Here is a 15,822-nt window from a genome sequence, read left to right as displayed (position 1 = left end):
ACAGTTGAGATAATTACTATACATACTGTTAATACTCATCCTGTTCATACTGCTCATACAGCAGCCTGCTTTTTAATGGCTTTTTTATGCTATCTTTCTATAAGTGATGGCCTTATTTGGAATTAATCTTATTTGTTGATTTTTTGGTTATGTTATGCTTTCATGAATACTATAATTGCTACGCTGGACTATGACTTGTTTTTTCACCCAGCAAACACATTATCTTTGCTATGGACCAGGCACTGTTCTACATGCTTTATATTCATTGAATCTTTACATCAAGGGTATGTATGCGATGTGTATTCTTTCTTGTCCTCATTTTGCCGATGGGAAAGCTGAAGTGCAGAGGTTAAGTAATTAGTTCAAGGTCATAGCAAATGGTAGATCCAGGTTTTGAACCCAGGCAATCTGAACGCTGGCTCCTGAGTGCCCTTCACCTCCCACCGCAGCCTGCCTCTATAAGTTGTTGTGGCCATGTTTCCCTGTGTTTCACGTCACTACGCCTCATTCTTTTTAATGGTCACATAGGGGTCTATGCTATAGATGAACCGTCATTGAACTCTTCCGTGTGTTGGTGTTTTTGACTTCCGTGGCTAGCTCCAGCTCCGGGTCCCCAATCACCCCTTCAGTGTCCCACGGGAGCCGCAGACTCAATTTTCAATTGATTCATCCGAGCTCATCATCTTCCCACCCGTGCCTCCTCCCGTGTCCCCATCTGAGTGGCAATGCCAACACCCACCAGTCATCCAGGACGGAGGCAGCAGCCAGATTGAGAGGGAATAAGTGAAATGAAGAAGGTTCCAAAGGAAGTGGAAGGTGTTTGGGTCAGTGGCATAGGGAAAGCGTTAGCCTTGCAAAAAAAAATGAGAGGGGGTGGGTTAGCTTTGGACATCTGGAGAAAACAGGTGGGAAGAGGGAGGCTGGAGGAGCCAAATTTAGGTTTCTAGGTTCTTAGCTGCTCATCACCAAGGCAACCCCGTTGCTGTGGCAACAGCAAAGGCAGCACCGCCACTTACAAGGACCTCGTCGGCCGCCGTTGTCGCCGCACCAGCCAGACACTTCCGCATCAGGGGCCTGCGGGCCTCGGGGAACGGCTGAGGAAGGCGGGCATTGCGGCTGCAGCAGCCAATCGGGTGAGCCCTGCGGAGAAGGACGCAAAGGAGGGGCCGGGACTTCTTCGAAGCTCGCCAAAGGGCGTTGAGAAGGCGGGCTCGCGTCCCTTCCCCGCCACTTAGGGGCCGAGGAGAGGAAGGGGGCGGGGCCGGGGTGAGGCCGGTCGGGGGCGGGGCCCAGGGAAACCGGGGGAGGAGCCGCCCACTCTCGCTTCTGCCCAATAGAGAGCCAGGGAGTGAGTCCGGACAGTTAAGTTGTCCAATGAGCGTCGTGGTCAGGCTCCGGAGCGCGGCGCACCGAGCCAATCGGAAGCGGCGGCGGGCGGGCGCGGGCGGTAGAGGCGGCGCGGCGGAGGCGGAGCGGGCGCTGCGGCAGGAGGGAAGATGGCGGACGAGGAGAAGCTGCCGCCCGGCTGGGAGAAGCGCATGAGCCGAAGCTCAGGTGCCGCGGGGGTCGGGGCTGGGGCGGGGCCGCGCGGGCCGCGGGAGGAAGGCTCGAGCTCTCCCCTCGGGTGCGGCTCCGCCACCCGACTGCCGTGGGGTCTCGGCTGCTCCGCGGCGGCCCCGGGTAACGGCCCCGGCCCGCCCTGTAGGGCTGCGAGCCGGAGTGGCGGGGAAGCCGGGGAAACTGAGGCAAGGGGCGGGGCCGGAGCGGCCCAGCGCGCTAGCCGGGGGCGAGGGGCCGGTGATGCCGCTGCACCCACCCATCCCCTCGGGCCCTGGCCCTGCTGATGCGGGCGACCCCTTTCGGCCGAATGCCCCTGCCGTCCCGGGGGAACGTCTCTGCCCCCCCGGGGCCCGGGCATCCCTGGGGGAGGACACCCCACCCCCATGCGCAGGGCGTGGCCCCAGGGTGTTGCCCGGCCCCGAACCCGCAGCCCTCTTCTGCTCCCACGCCTCCGCGCACCCCTAATGCTGAGTCTGCGACATCCACCCGGGGGGTGCGGGTCTCCCGGAGGACGGCCCTGGGAGCGGGGCCCGGGTTAAGGCTCATCCTTAGTGTGCATGTCACTCGCGGGGCCCGTTGGTCTCGGCGCCAAGCATTGTGCCAAGCGTTTTAAGCGTGTGCGCTCTCTGCACCGCCACCATTCTGGGGGGGGGGGGGGGGGTAGGTCGTTATTGCTCCCATTTTGCAGGTCTGGAAACTGAGGCCAGAAAATTTAAGGAACTCGCCCAGGGTCGTTATTTCAGGGGGTGGGGGCTGAGCTAGAACCCCCGCCCAGCATGTCACTGCCCTGGCTCCGTAGCCCATCGTCGCCACAGTAGCATAATAATTCCCGTTTGTTGACCACCAGGCGCTCCGGTGAGCGCTTTGCATGCATCGTCATTGACTCCATGTTAACCCCGTGAAGGCTGATGTCCTTATTCTCTCACCTCACTCCCACTTTTCAGATGAGAAAACTGAGGTTCAGAGGGATGGAGCCCAATGCGGAGGTTTTAGAGGCAGATGCTGGCTCAGCTCCCGCCCACCCTGCCCCGGGGCCTGGCCTGTGCCTGTGACCTGCGGTGTAAACTTGATGCTCTGCCCAATTCTGGGCCCCCACTCCTGCCATTTCTGCCTGGCTCACCCCTGACAGTCTTTCTTAGGGGTGACATCAGCCCTTCGTGGTGCTGGACACAAGTCCTCCAAGGCACCCAGGGCAACTCTGGGCCCCTGGAATGACACCCCATCTCTACTGGGTCCTACTTTGAGTTTTTTCTTCTTGTTCTTCTTCTTTTTTTTTTTTTGGTAAGGAAGATTGGCCCTGAGCTAACCTCTGTCGCCAATCTTCTTTTTGCTTAAGGAAGATAGTTCCTGAGCTAACGTCTGTGCCAATCTTTCTCTGTTTTATGTGGGAGACCACCAGAGCATGGCTTGATGAGTTGTGTGTAGGTCTGCACTCGGGATCCAAACCTGTGAACCCTGGGCTGCCAAAGCAGAGCACACAAACTTAACCACTGTGCCGCTGGGCTGGCCCCCACTTCGAGCTTCTTATTCTCAGCCTTCACTCCTTCATCCTCCTCAGTCCCTGGGTAACATCTGGCTCTCAGTAATGCTGGCCCCTAGTTCTGCAGCACTGCACACCGGGTAGGGGACAAGAGCAGAGCTTTTGTGTCTGACCCACCCCAGTACAGTTCCTGCCTCCCACAATTTGTGCCTGGAGCAGAGTAAACGCTCAGGGAACCTTACCAATGATGCGGAAGGTGAGGCCTCGGTTTTGTTGTCTCTAAAATGGAGGAAATAGGGGCCAGCCCGGCAGTGTGGTGGTTAAGTTCTCATGCTCTGCTTTGGCGGCCCAGGATTCGCAGGTTCAGATCCTGGGCGTGGAGCTACACACTGTTCATCAAGCTATGCTGTGGTGGCATCCCACATACAAAATAGAGGAGGGTTGGCACAGATGTTAGCTCAGCAACAATCTTCCTCAAGCAAAAAGTGGAAGACGGGCAACAGATGTTAGCTCAGGGCCAATCTTCTTCACAAAAAAAAAGGAAAAGGAAATGACAGCTGTCACAGTCTTAATGTGTGCCAGGTGCTATCCTGAGCATGAGTTATCCTAAGCATCAGTTCCAAATGTGAACTTGTTCAGGCTTTGCAGGCAGATACTGTTGTCATCTCCATCTTGCAGGTGAGAAAGCCCGAGGCTGGGAAGGTAGTGAGGAAGTGGCAGAGCCAGGTGTGGACGGGGGTCTGGCTGCCTGCTGCTTTGAACTCCTCTCTGTCCCCGAGGCTTCCTCTCTTCATCACTCTGGGATATTTTCCTCAGTGAAGTTACGAGTGAAGTTGTCACGTTGTCTTATTTGCCTGTCGGGTACCTGTCTGTGTCCCCCTAGATTGTTGGCCTCCTCGGGGCCCGTGGCATGGGGCGGACACAGCAGATTGGCTGACTGAAGGCGTCTCAGCAGCCAGTCCCTTCTGCTGGCCTCGGGGGTGTCCCAGCAGGTCCCAGCTGACCTCCTGCCTCCCCCCCCAGGCCGGGTGTACTATTTCAATCACATCACCAACGCCAGCCAGTGGGAGCGGCCAAGCGGCAACAGCAGCAGCGGCGGTGGCAAAAATGGACAGGGGGAGCCCACCAGGGTCCGCTGCTCACACCTGCTGGTCAAGCACAGCCAGTCCCGGCGGCCCTCGTCCTGGCGGCAGGAGAAGATTACCCGGACCAAGGAGGAGGCCCTGGAGCTGATCAACGGTGAGCGGGGCAGGGGGCCTCTCCCCAGGAGCCAGAGCCAGCCTTGTAGAAACCACATCAGACCTGCCCCAGCTCGCTCAGCCATCAGGGGTGGCCTTGGTGCCTGAACTTGACATGAGCCTGGCCCACGCGGCCACCTTTCCTTTTCCTTTCCATCTGCTATTTGAGGGTGAGCCGGGATAGGTGGGGAGGACCCAGCCTTGGCGGCTGGCAGACCTGGATTCAGACGGTAGCTATGCCCCTGTGAGCTTCTCTCTTTTTATTTTTTTGCTGAGGAAGATTGGCCCTGATTCTTTTTGCTTGAGGAAGATTGTTGCTGAGCTAACATCCGTGCCCATCTTCTTCTCTTTTGTGTGTGGGACGCCGCCACAGCATGGCTGATGAGCAGTGTCTAGGTCCACGCCTGGGATCTGAGCCCAGGAACTCTGGGCTGCCAAAGCGGAGAGCATGAGCTTAACCACTGGGCCACGGGGCCGGCCTCCAAACTTTTTCTGAAAAGACCAGGGGTAACTATTCTAGGTTTGACAGGCCATTCGTCTCTGTCAGCTCTGCCTTATAACTCGATAGCAGCTGTAGATAACATAGAAGCAAATGGATGTGGCCATGTGCTGATAAAACTTTATTTACAGAAACAGCAGGTTTTGGCCCTCGGGCCATCGTTTGCAGAGCCCTGGTCCAGAGCTGTCCAGTATGGCCACCACCATCTCCATGTGGCTGTTTCTATTTAAGGTGATCAAAATTAAGTAATACTATGGATTGGTTTCTCAGTTGTGCTGGCCACACTTTGTTCATGTGGCTAGTGGCTACCGTCTTGGGCAGCACGGGGATAAAACATATCCATCCTTCCAGAAAGTTCTCTTGGACACTGCAGCTCTGGCTCTCACGTGTGGCTTCATTATCCACTCAGCCTCTCTCCGCAGAGACCCCGGGCCCCACTCAGGCTCTCCTTCCCCACATGACAGCCTGAGTTCCCATCCGGCTCTGCCAGGTCCTGGCTGTGAGACCTTGAGCCAGTAACTTAACATCTCTGAGCCTCAAATCTTTTCACTTGTAAAATTAGTATTAGGATAATAGGACTCACCTCGTAGGGTAGCTTTGGGGGCTCCAACATGATGCAGTAAAGCATGGATAACAACCCTGGCATCTGGAATGTTCTGTAGTTGCCAGCAGTCGTTATGATTGTTGTGCTTATTAGCGCAGGCCAGGCAAACAGTGCAGACTCAGGAGGGGTGGAGGGAGCGTAGTCGGCCCCGTGGTTGAGTGGTTAAAGTTGGTCACGCTCTGCTTCAGTGGCCCAGGTTCATGGGTTCTGATCCCAGGCGTGGACCTGCTCTACTCATCAGCTGTGCTTTGGAGGCATCCCACATACAAAAAATAGAGGAAGATCGGCACAAATGTTAGCTCACCGCTAATCTTCCTCAAGCTAAAAAGAGGAAGATTGGCAGCAGATGTTAGCTCAGGGCCAATCTTCCTCACCAAAAAAAAAGCCTGCTTGGTTGGTATTGGCTGTTTTACTGTCATATCACTTGGTCCAGTACTCGGCCTGTAGGACGTTACACACACCCACATGGCCCACTTGGTGTCAGGCGTGTAAATGGCACCTGTTAGCCTCCTACTTCATCACATCAGAGACAGGAGCCGAGTTCTTGCACACAATCTTGCAGGCGGATTAAAGAGCTCACCTCTGAGCTCCCTGAGGACAGGGACTGGCTCTCTCTCTCTCCGCTGTCTTCCCACTGCCAGGCCCCAAGCCTGGCCCGCGTTAGCGCCACAGCATCGGTTCATGAGCCAGCAGGAAGCGAGAAGAGTTCCTGTTGAGGAATTGGCAGAAATTGAGGCCTAGGACTCAGGGGAAGGCCGTGCAGGGCCCTCAGGAGGGATGAGACCCTTCCAGGTCAATGTCCCAGCCAGGTTGAGGGCCCAGAGTGAGGCGAGTTTGGGGCCTTTCCTGGAGGCAGCAGGAAACGTGGCCTCAGGTGACAGGGAGCGGGGCCTCGGTGCTGTGCCTTCAGGAAAAAGTCGCATGGCTGGAGCGTGAGGCCGGGGAAGGCAGAGGCCCCGAGCCCAGGCTGGCTGCCACCAGCCGTGAGCATCTGCCCCAGGGGAGAGGAGGAAGTGGGGGAGATCCCCGAGAGAGTCACAGATGACCCCTCGGGCCCTCCCGGCTCCAGTGGTCTGTTCTGAGGCTTCCAGACCACCCGAGAGTGAGCAAGGGGTCATGTGCCTTGGGAGGTGCCGTCGCTGGTGGGGGGCACTCAGGAAGGGGTGCAGTCTGGGGCGGGACTCGCTAATTCTGGGGGGGCCCGAGGAGGAGATGCGGGGGAGGTGACTAGGAGGGGCTGAATTCAGCAGAGCAGCCGGGCCGGAGCCCCGTGGGCTCTTCCTGGCAAGGGGCGGCGGGAGGCCGAGGCAGTGGGCACGGTGCGGTCTGAGCGTGGCTTGGATGAAAGCTGTCGGGCCGTGGGGACTGCCTGGGAGTGGGGAGGGGGCCTCCCCCATCGCTGAGATGGACAGCTGTGTGTCTGCAGGGGCTGACGCTGTGGTGGGGGCCTGGGGGTGCTGCTCGGGTCTTGGCGAGGGGTGTCGGGGCCCTCGGGCCTAACCTTAAGTGGACGCAGACTCGGGAGTGTTGGCAGGGCTCAGCCACGCCTGCCTGTGCCCGAGGGCCCCGTGGAAGCTGTGGGAGGCACTGTAGCCAGAGGCAGGGTGACTGGAACTTGGGGGCGGGTAGCAGTGGGGAGCAGATTCTAGAGACATTTAGGGCGCACAATCAGGCGGACTGGGTGATGGGTTAGATGGGTGGGGGTGGGGTAAGGTCAGAACCAGTGTGGCCTGCCCTGCAGTCGCACAGAAATGGATCCTGGTGCCAGCTGTGTGCCCTCGAGCAAGTGGCTTCATTGCCACAGTTCCCGGTTATTGTCAGTTGACTCTTCTGCAGAACGGGGACGAGGTGGCCGTGGGGATCCAGGGCCCGGCCTGGAGCTGAATGCTCAACAGAGTGATGGGCTCCGTGTCTGGTGCTTGCTGTCTCCACGGCGGAGCCTTGTCCCCAGTCGTTCAGGTGTGTGTCGTGGGAGGCCAAGGTCAGGGTAAGTTCTCTGCTCACCGGCAGTCCCTGCAGCTTCCCCGCGGCCTGTGGAAAGCTCTGGGCGAGGTGCAGGGGGTCTGGGGGTCTCCACGTGCAGACCCTGTGATGACCTTGAGCCATGACCTCCGTCTTGGTCTCGGTGTCTGCAGACACAGACGGAGCTGGCGCAGGTCCCCTGGGGGGTCATTAGGAGGTTGCAGCGAGATGCAGGCCAGAGTGCCATGTCAGCGAGCTTTTGGCCTCATTGTCTCTTCGGTGAAAGTGGATGTTGCCTCGTCATTGTTCCAGGTGGTCAGGATTTGGCAGCACACGCCACAGCCCGCAGCCTGGGCCCAAGTCTCATCAGGACCCATTTGGACCCGGGCCTGCCCTGTTGACCCGAGGGGATGGGCTGCCTGCAGCAGAAACCAGCGCGTCCGCATTTTCTGCTGAGGCTCCGTTTCCCGGTGGCTGCTCCTCTGCGGCTGCTGGGCTGCGGCCAGGGGCTGTCATTGCCGGTGTCCTTGTCTAAGGAGGCCAGGCCATGGAGAAGCCCTCCCTGCCTTCTCCCCATCCCTCCGCCCCAGGGAGGCCCCGGTGTGAGCAGCCCCTCCCCCCTCATGCCCGTGCCCAGTGTAGGAGGGTCAGTGAGCACCTTTGGCCCAGTGTGTCCACCCAAGGTTGGTGACTCCCTTCCAGCCTGTTGGCTTCAGGCCGGGTCTCTGGTTTCTCTGGGCCTCTCCTGCTGGAGCTTGGGTCTTCTGGGACAGCACACCTCATCCTGTCACCTTTTTCCCTGTCCAGGCCCCCTCCATGGTTTGTCTCTGAAATTCTGGTGCCTTAGCTCAGGCAGCCCTAAGAGAATGCCACAGACAGGGCGGCTCGGACAACGGTTGTTTCTCGCAGTTCTGGAGGCCAGAAGTCCGAGGGCAGGGTTCTGCCCAATTCGGTCTCTGGTGAGGGCTCGCTCCCTTGCTTGGAGGCGGCTGCCTTCACGCTGTGCGCTCCTCCGTGCATGCGCGTGGGGAGAAAGTGATCCCTCAGGTGTCTCTTCTTTTTTTCTTTTTTTTTTTTTTAAAGATTGGCATCTGAGCTAACATCTATTGCCAAGCTTCTTCTCCCCAAATCCCCCCCAGTACATAGTTGTATATTCTAGTTGTAGGTTCTTCTGATTGTGCCATGTGGCATGCCACCTCAGCATGGCTTGATGAGCGGTGCCATGTCCGTGCCCAGGATCAGAATCCACAAACCCTGGGCTGCCGAAGTGGAATGTGCGAACCTAACCACTTGGCCACGGGGCTGGCCCCAGGTGTCTCTTCTTATAAGGACACTTATCCTATTGGGTCAAGTCCCCACCCTTGAGAGCTCATTCCTTCCATGAAGACCCCATCTCCAAATACGGTCCCATTGGGGCTTAGGGCTTCGTCATAGGGACTTGGGGGGACACATTCTGTCCGTATTAGATGGAGTGGTAACTGTGGGGCTCGCTCTGCCCAGGCTCTTTTCCCTTCCTCCTCGCAGCAGCTCTTCAAGCCCATTTTACAGACGAGGCGAGTGAGGCTCCAAGAGGCACACTCCCCCCGGGGTCGCAGAGCTCAGGATGGTAGAGCTGGGATCTGAACGAGCTGTTGGGTCCGGAGGCCACCCTCCTTGGCCTCAGGGCTACACTCAGCAGGCCGGCCTGTGACCAGTCAACGGAGACAAACGCTGTTCTGGTGTGCATCCAGTTGCAGGGGCTCCTGGCCTCCCCGAAGCTGCTGGGAGGCCCAGACTGGGCCCTCCCTGAGAGGCTGCCCCAGGGCTGCCTCGCTCGCAACCGGAGCCCCAGACGGAGCCCCGGTGGCTGGCGCTGTCTAGGTGAGGGATGCCAGTGCAGCCAGGCGCTGCTGGGCGTTGCCCAAAAAAGGCCGGGGGGTCTCGGATGCACTTCCTTTCTCTCCTCCCAAGTTCACCAAAATTGCACAATTTTCCAGAGATTTCAGAATGTCTGCCTAAAGAGCCCGGTGGCGGATCCCTCTCCCTCCTTCCCCACAGCGTTTTCCCGTCTCATTTATTCATGAATTCCTTCCACCTGCGGGAACACCTGTTCTCTGCACAGCACGGGCTGCTGGGAACACCACAGTGAGCAAGGCCGACCCACCCTTGTCCTCACGGGATGAGGGGGCAAGACGCACAAACAAGACGGGTAAATGCAGGGCCCAGGGGACACCGCGTGCGGCGAGGGCTTAGGCAAGACACCCGGGTGAGCCCAGGGGACGCAGGCGAGCTTCAGGTGTCTTAGGAAGGGACGCCTAAATAAAGGCCTGGAGGGGGCGGGGGCGGCGGGGAGCAGAGAGCAGGGCAGGCCTGGGATGGGGGCCGTAAGACTTAGCTGAGGGGACCCTGGGGGTCTGAGTGTTCCCGTGCCTCTTGGCATGTGACCAGACTCTTGGAAGGGGAACGCAGGAAGGAAGCGTAGTTTTTAAAATAATTTCAGGTTTGTAGCCAAGCAGAATGTTTGCTGAGGGAGCTGGCTGGTCAGAGGAAGATTTGGGTGCTGTGAACTATGTGGGGGCGGGGAGCTGGACCTCTGTTTGAGTTGTAGGCTGATAGCGCTTGGTGCGCCCACCCTGGGGCTGCCCCTGGCCCAGGCCGTCTAGTTACAGGGTTCCAGCTGCTGGAGGATGCGGCACGGTGGGGCTTGTGCTGGCTCAGGGCGGGGCCTGACTCTGCAAGAGCGGGGCACGTGGACAGTCGTGCTTGCTAGAGGCGGGCAGGACACCAGGGGCGTCGTGTGCTCAGGATTCCCTGGCCGGTGTATTGAGGTCCAGACAGAAGAGAGAGGAGGGGGCCAGCCCAGTGGTGTGGTGGTTAAGTTCGCATGCTGCACTTTGGCAGCCCAGGGTTTGTGGATTTGGATCCTGGGTGTGGACCTACGCCGCTCATCAAGCCACACTGTGGTGGCATCCCACATACAAAATATATGAAGGCTGGCACAGATGTTAGCTCAGGGCCAATCTTCCTCACCAAAAAAACAAAGAAGAAGCGAGGAGGAGGAGGAATCTGGTGTGGCGCAGGTGAGGGCAAGGAGATAACCAGAAATCCAGGGTATCCCGGTGATGTCCGGTTCAGGTCGGAGTCACCAATGGATGCATCTGGCACAGGGGACTACCTAGCAGCCCCATGGGGCTGTTCCAGCCATGCCAGGGCATTACAGGCAGAAGCCACTGCAGTGAGCAGTCCACAGAGGCTGGGGTGTGTGCCGTTGGCAAGCCACTCTGACCAGGCAGCATGTCTTGGTGACAGCCAGCTTGGACTGAGACGGGCAGGCGAGGGAAACTAGGGATGGGCAGATCAGAGACAGCAGGGGCAGCTTCGTCACTGGGACGTGCAGCCCACACAGAAGGGAGAGTGGTGACAGCAATGACATTTGTCAGGGTCTCCCTGTTCTGGGCACTATGCTGCGTGTCACTGTGGCCTGCTGGCCAATGACCAACAGTTCGGGCTCAGAGGCAACAGGATGGTCAGGACAGAAGAAGAGGGACAGGGACACGGGGCAGGCGGGGGATGGGGACAGCCACAGGGGTGGCCGGGCAGATCTGATAACAGGACACTGTGGTTGCTGCCTTGATCTGTGGCGAGTCAGGATGGTCGGCTGCTGTCACGGCTGTGCCATGTTGACTGCAGTCCCAGGCTGGGTGGGTGTCTGAGCACCAGGTCGATTAATCAGCAGTGTCCCTGTGCTGCTCAGACAGGGACCAGACAGGCGTGTCACAGCCTCGTTTAGGTGACAGGAGCAACGGGTGGAAGTGTCGTGGTGGTGCTCAGAAACCCAGCGGGTGTGACAGGATGACCCTCCCATCTAACGTGAGCTGGTGCCCCATTGCTAAGCCAGGCCGGTACGTGGCCCCCGGTGTCCCCAGGGTCCTCAGGGAGAACGCCCCCGAGAGAGTGGCTGTCAGGAAAGCCAGGCAGGCCCAGCTCGAGGTGAGGGCCTGTCCCCGCTGGCTGGGACCAGATGTCCTGGGACCCTGCCCATGGCTGTGCCCCTGGGCGCAGGGAGGAGGCTGGCAGGGACACCCTCTGGTGTGCCTGGGCAGCTGTCAGGGCAGGTCGGAGCCGTGTGGGAGGAAAGGACGCTGGGCTCCAAGGGCTCCTGCCTGGACTCAGGGGAGCTGCCGGCGACTCCTCCCCACCCGCACGTGTCCTCCTGCTACCCGCTCCCCAAACGTGAGTCATGCAGCTGCTGGCGCTGCCACCATGAGCCCCTCTGCGGGGAGCACGTTCCCCCGTCATCCTTTCCTCCCCGCCCGTCAGCCTCGGCCTCCCTCTCCCCAGGGAGAATCGGCACCCGGTGGGGACAGTCTAGGTCACACAGAGGGTCAGTTGGTGCACTGCCGGTATACCCTGGGGGGCAGCTGGGAGAACACGTAGCTGCCTTGGGGGCCATAGTCCAAGGGAGTGACTTCCCCAGGCCCACACTTCAGGGGGTCTCCACAACGCCCCAGGGAGCAGCCCCAGCCTTCCACCTGCTTTCACAGATGGGGCAACTGAGGCCCACGGCTGAGGACTCAGCTGGCTCTCAAGGCAGAGCTGGGCTTGCGCCCTGGCCTCCTGCCTGTCTCCTAGAAGCTTCTAGAAAGCATTCCCACCACTGCCCTGGGGGTTTAGGGGGACCCTGGCTCCCAGGGTCCCTCTTCAACCTCTGCCTGTCTCCTGCTGTCCTCCCCAATGGGGCCTGCAGGTCGATTTTCTCTCGAAGTGTGTGTCAGGGGTGTATGTTCATGCGCGCGTGTGTGTGTATGTGTGGAAGAGAGAGAGTGACACAGGCAACGAGGGTGTGGGAATGGAGTGTGAGACGGCCTGGCTCTCGAGGTCACCCTAGGGTCACAGTGTGCAGGAGGAGGGCACCCCTCATGGACACGTGACTCCAGGTGTGACCGCGTGCTTGTGCAGAGAGAAGACATTCAAGGATGTGTTTGCATGTGCACAAGTGTGACGTGTGTGTGCATGTGTGTGCCACAGCTAGGGGAGGGCTTGCACACTCCTTTCTGCGGGAGGCGCTGCTCTGCCCCTGGGGCCCCGGGCCCTGCTCTGACGCGGAGGTCTCCCTGTGTGTCCTGTGTCATGTCTGCAGGCTACATCCAGAAGATCAAATCGGGGGAAGAGGACTTCGAATCTCTGGCCTCGCAGTTCAGCGACTGCAGCTCGGCCAAGGCCAGGGGAGACCTCGGTGCCTTCAGCAGAGGTGCGTGAGGAGCGGGCACCACCAAGCCCTGGGGGGACCCTCAGGCCAGCAGGGGGCCCCCCAGCCCGGGAAAAGTGGGAGAGGTGTCCCAGCTGCATAGGCCTGCGGGGTCCACCAGGTGGCAGCACAGTCCCTCAGGCTGCAGAGGCTGCTGGGATGTGGGTGAGGTGGGCGCTGCAGAGCTTTCTCCCCGGGACCTTCCCTCCTGGGGTGCGGGGTCGGTGTGTGACTCCGTCTGCACAGTTGTCCCCATCATGGGCCCACCAGGGCGGGTACTTCCTGCCATTTGCCTCTCCTCCTGCTGGGAACATAAGGCACAGGGCCCCGAAAGCCCCAGGGCATGTCACCCACCAGGGGTGAGGGGAGGAGGGGTCAGTCAGCCGCCCTGAGTTTAGGCCTGTCTGGCGGGGGCGGTAGAAAGAGGAGCCGAGGGGACCAGCCACCTCCTTCTCCTCCTCCCCCGTCTCCTCCGTCCCTGGGGTCTACAGAGCATCAAGGAGGGACCCGGGATGGGGCGAGGGGTGTGAGGAGCCAGCAAGGGGCTGTCGGCCGCCTGCCTCCCACCCCAGAAGGCAGGGGGACAAATGATGTGGCAGGAGCTGGGAATCAGGCCCGGGAAGACAAGTTCATCACCAAAATGCATCTGCACGCGCGACAGCAGCCCTGCCTGCCATCCCTCATGCTGTCCCCAGGCTTCCCGGGGCCTCCTTAATGGCCCTGCCGCCCCCAGCTGGGCCCAGCCTGCACCGTGACAGCGCCATAAATGCGTGACAGATGAGCGGAAGGCGTGCAGGGCTCAGCGCAGGCGGGGGTCACATCTGCCTGGCCGGCCTCGGCCTGGTCTGTGGCCCGGGCCTTGACCCCCATGCCCCGCCCCTCCTGTGTCCCCAGGTCAGATGCAGAAGCCATTTGAAGATGCCTCCTTCGCGCTGCGGACAGGGGAGATGAGCGGGCCCGTGTTCACGGATTCCGGCATCCACATCATCCTGCGCACCGAGTGAGGGTGGGCGGCTGGGCCTGGCCTGGGGGGCGGGCAGGGGGCTGGGCCTGCAGACTCCACTGCCCGCGGCCCGCCGGCCGATGGGCCCCCTCCCTGCTACCGTCACGCAGTATTTATTGTCCCCAGAATGGCTGGGGGGGAAGCTCCTCACCACTAGGAGTTCCCCGTCTGCCCCCACTTGGGGCTGCCCCTGCTAGACTCTCCTCCCCTTTAGGAATTGACTTCAGAAGGGCAGCTGGGGTGGGGAGACCCAGGGGCTGGGGGTGCCCTGTCCCAAAGAGAAGGCCTAGTCAGCTGAGCTGTCCCCTGGGTCCCCCTGGGTCCAGGGCGGGGGCTGGGGGCCTTTAGTTGTTTCCACTTTTGCCATGTTCCTCTGTTCAGTTGCAAAAAGCAGATGCTGTGTGTGGGGCCCAGGGGGCTGGGGGCCCTCTCCATGGCAGTGCAGCACCCCGACCCTGATTAAACCTGGAACCACTGCTCTGCTGTCCTGTGTCTCATTTCCTCGCGGCTGGGGCCAGAGGGATGCTGCCGGGGAAGCCATTACCTCCCGCCATTCCTAGTGTCCAAGCGTCCAACTTGTGTTTCTTCCCTGAGAAAGAGGGAATTGCCAGCAGGACGTCTCCCAGCAGCCAGACGCCCAGGGAGGTGTGGCGCCATTCACTGCCAGCGTGTTCAAGAATGTTCTAGAATCCGGGGGCCTTGCTCCACGCCACAGCTCTGGCTTCAGAAGGTCGGGGTGGAGCTGGGGGGTGTGCATGGGGTCCTGGGAGAGCCAGGTTGAAGCCCCTCTGCCTGAGGTGCTCGCTACACACCCCCCACCCACCCTGTCCACACACAGGCTGCTCTCCAGTTAGAAGGAATTAAGCCCAGTGCCCTGATGGCACCCAGACAGCCGCTTCCCTGTCACCACAGCACTGCTGGCAGATCGTGCCTGGGTCCTGCTGCCAGAGCTGGCACCCTCTGCCATGCTGTCACCATGGCAACGGGGGGCCAGCCTGGGGGGGAGGGGCTACTGCCAGGCACCTCTGAGAGCAGGGACCCTGCGTAGACCCCTGGGTGGGGGGAGCCTGTCCTCGAACATGGGGAGGGGGCTGTCATGGAGCAGCAGGGATCCCCGTGGCAGGGGGGGAAGGTGTGGGCTCTCCCTCCTCTTCTGGGTGGGGGCGCCTGCCGGGATGGCAGGTGTGGCCCACCTGCTCTCCGTCACCTCCCACAGCTGCTCCTGTGCCAGGGCCTGGGCCTGGGCTGGCGGGGGCGGGTCACAGTTCAGTGCCGGCATTTGTCTCTTAGGGGGTTACGCCCTCTCTGCCTCCCTCACAGGGACCAGCCCGGATCAAGGAGGGTGGCAGGCTGGCAGGACTTGGGGACCTGGGCAAAAGAAAGCCCTGCCCAGCTCGATCGACCCCAAGGGAGTCCCCACAAGGGCCAAGTCTAATAAAGGCCCCAGTCACAGTCACCCGGGCCCACTCCCATCTGGCCGGTTCCTGGCGCAGTCGCTCCATCTCCCTGTCGGAGCGCCTGTCATTAGGAAGGTGAAATTAATCTCCTCTCAGCTCCAGTGGGCTGGCGAGAGCCGGGGGCTGGCTGCACCTCCACGCAGAACCTTCTCCCGCTGCCTGTGGGGGCCATGGGGCAGGCAGCAGCCCAGCTGTTGGCACCCACAGTTCTGTGGGATTGGGGAAGCAATTGCCTCCCTCCTGGCCCCATGGGGCCTCAGGAAGGATCAGAAATGAGTGCTTTGGGGGCAGAAGGGTTTGAGGAGTTCTGCTCCAAGGCGGAGGGGCCACCAGAGGACGGGCCTATGCCCATCTCGGCACCGAAGGCCCGGGGAAGGTTCTCTGAGATGCTGCCAGGCAGGGGTCCTATTTTCCTTTGCTGGCAGGGAAATGGGCTTCATGGTACTCCCTGTCGCTTTGGGCGTCTGTGTGTGTGTGCGTCTGCCTGAGCATGCGTGTGGCTCTGTGACTCTAGTTGTCCCTCGGTGTGCGTTCTGTGCGACCCTGGGAGTGCCCCCCTCTGGGTGTGACCTCTGCGGACCTCCCCCTTTGTCCAGCTGTGTAGCAGCCGAAACCCAAATACGAGAGAACGTTGCTGTTCGATAAACGTGCTCTGGAAGCCACTCAGCACTGGGGTGAATTCACGAGCAGGTAGCTGCGGCTTCCCTCACCTGCTCAACCGCCACCCCCTGCCACCCCCCCGTCGCCACCTCCTGCCCGGAAAGGGGTCTGTAAATCCCAGGCCTTCAGGAT

At 60.2% G+C, this 15,822-nt stretch overlaps 1 protein-coding gene across 1 annotated transcript; it reads left to right on the top strand.

Moving 5' to 3' along the window:
- The first annotated feature begins 1,257 nt into the window (after positions 1-1,257).
- Positions 1,258-14,049, top strand: PIN1 (peptidylprolyl cis/trans isomerase, NIMA-interacting 1). The gene is made up of 4 exons (XM_023645461.2): positions 1,258-1,554; positions 4,064-4,279; positions 12,463-12,573; positions 13,465-14,049. The coding sequence occupies exons 1-4, from the start codon at positions 1,497-1,499 to the stop codon at positions 13,572-13,574; spliced, it is 495 nt and encodes a 164-aa protein (XP_023501229.1). The 5' UTR covers positions 1,258-1,496; the 3' UTR covers positions 13,575-14,049.
- Positions 14,050-15,822: the final 1,773 nt, after the last annotated feature.

This window comes from Equus caballus, chromosome 7, assembly GCF_041296265.1.
Source record: "Equus caballus isolate H_3958 breed thoroughbred chromosome 7, TB-T2T, whole genome shotgun sequence".
NCBI classification, from domain to species: Eukaryota; Metazoa; Chordata; class Mammalia; order Perissodactyla; family Equidae; genus Equus; species Equus caballus.
The sequence above is the reverse complement of the archived record's forward strand: the minus strand, read 5'-3'. Positions and strand labels throughout refer to the sequence as shown.

Bases quoted from the DNA above. Each gene is read 5' to 3' on its own strand.
- PIN1 (XM_023645461.2), top strand. From the start codon at position 1,497: ATGGCGGACGAGGAGAAGCTGCCGCCCGGCTGGGAGAAGCGCATGAGC. The intron at 1,555-4,063 runs GTGCCGCGGGGG...CTCCCCCCCCAG, and splicing joins GCGCATGAGCCGAAGCTCAG to GCCGGGTGTACTATTTCAAT. The intron at 12,574-13,464 runs GTGCGTGAGGAG...CTGTGTCCCCAG, and splicing joins CCTCGGTGCCTTCAGCAGAG to GTCAGATGCAGAAGCCATTT.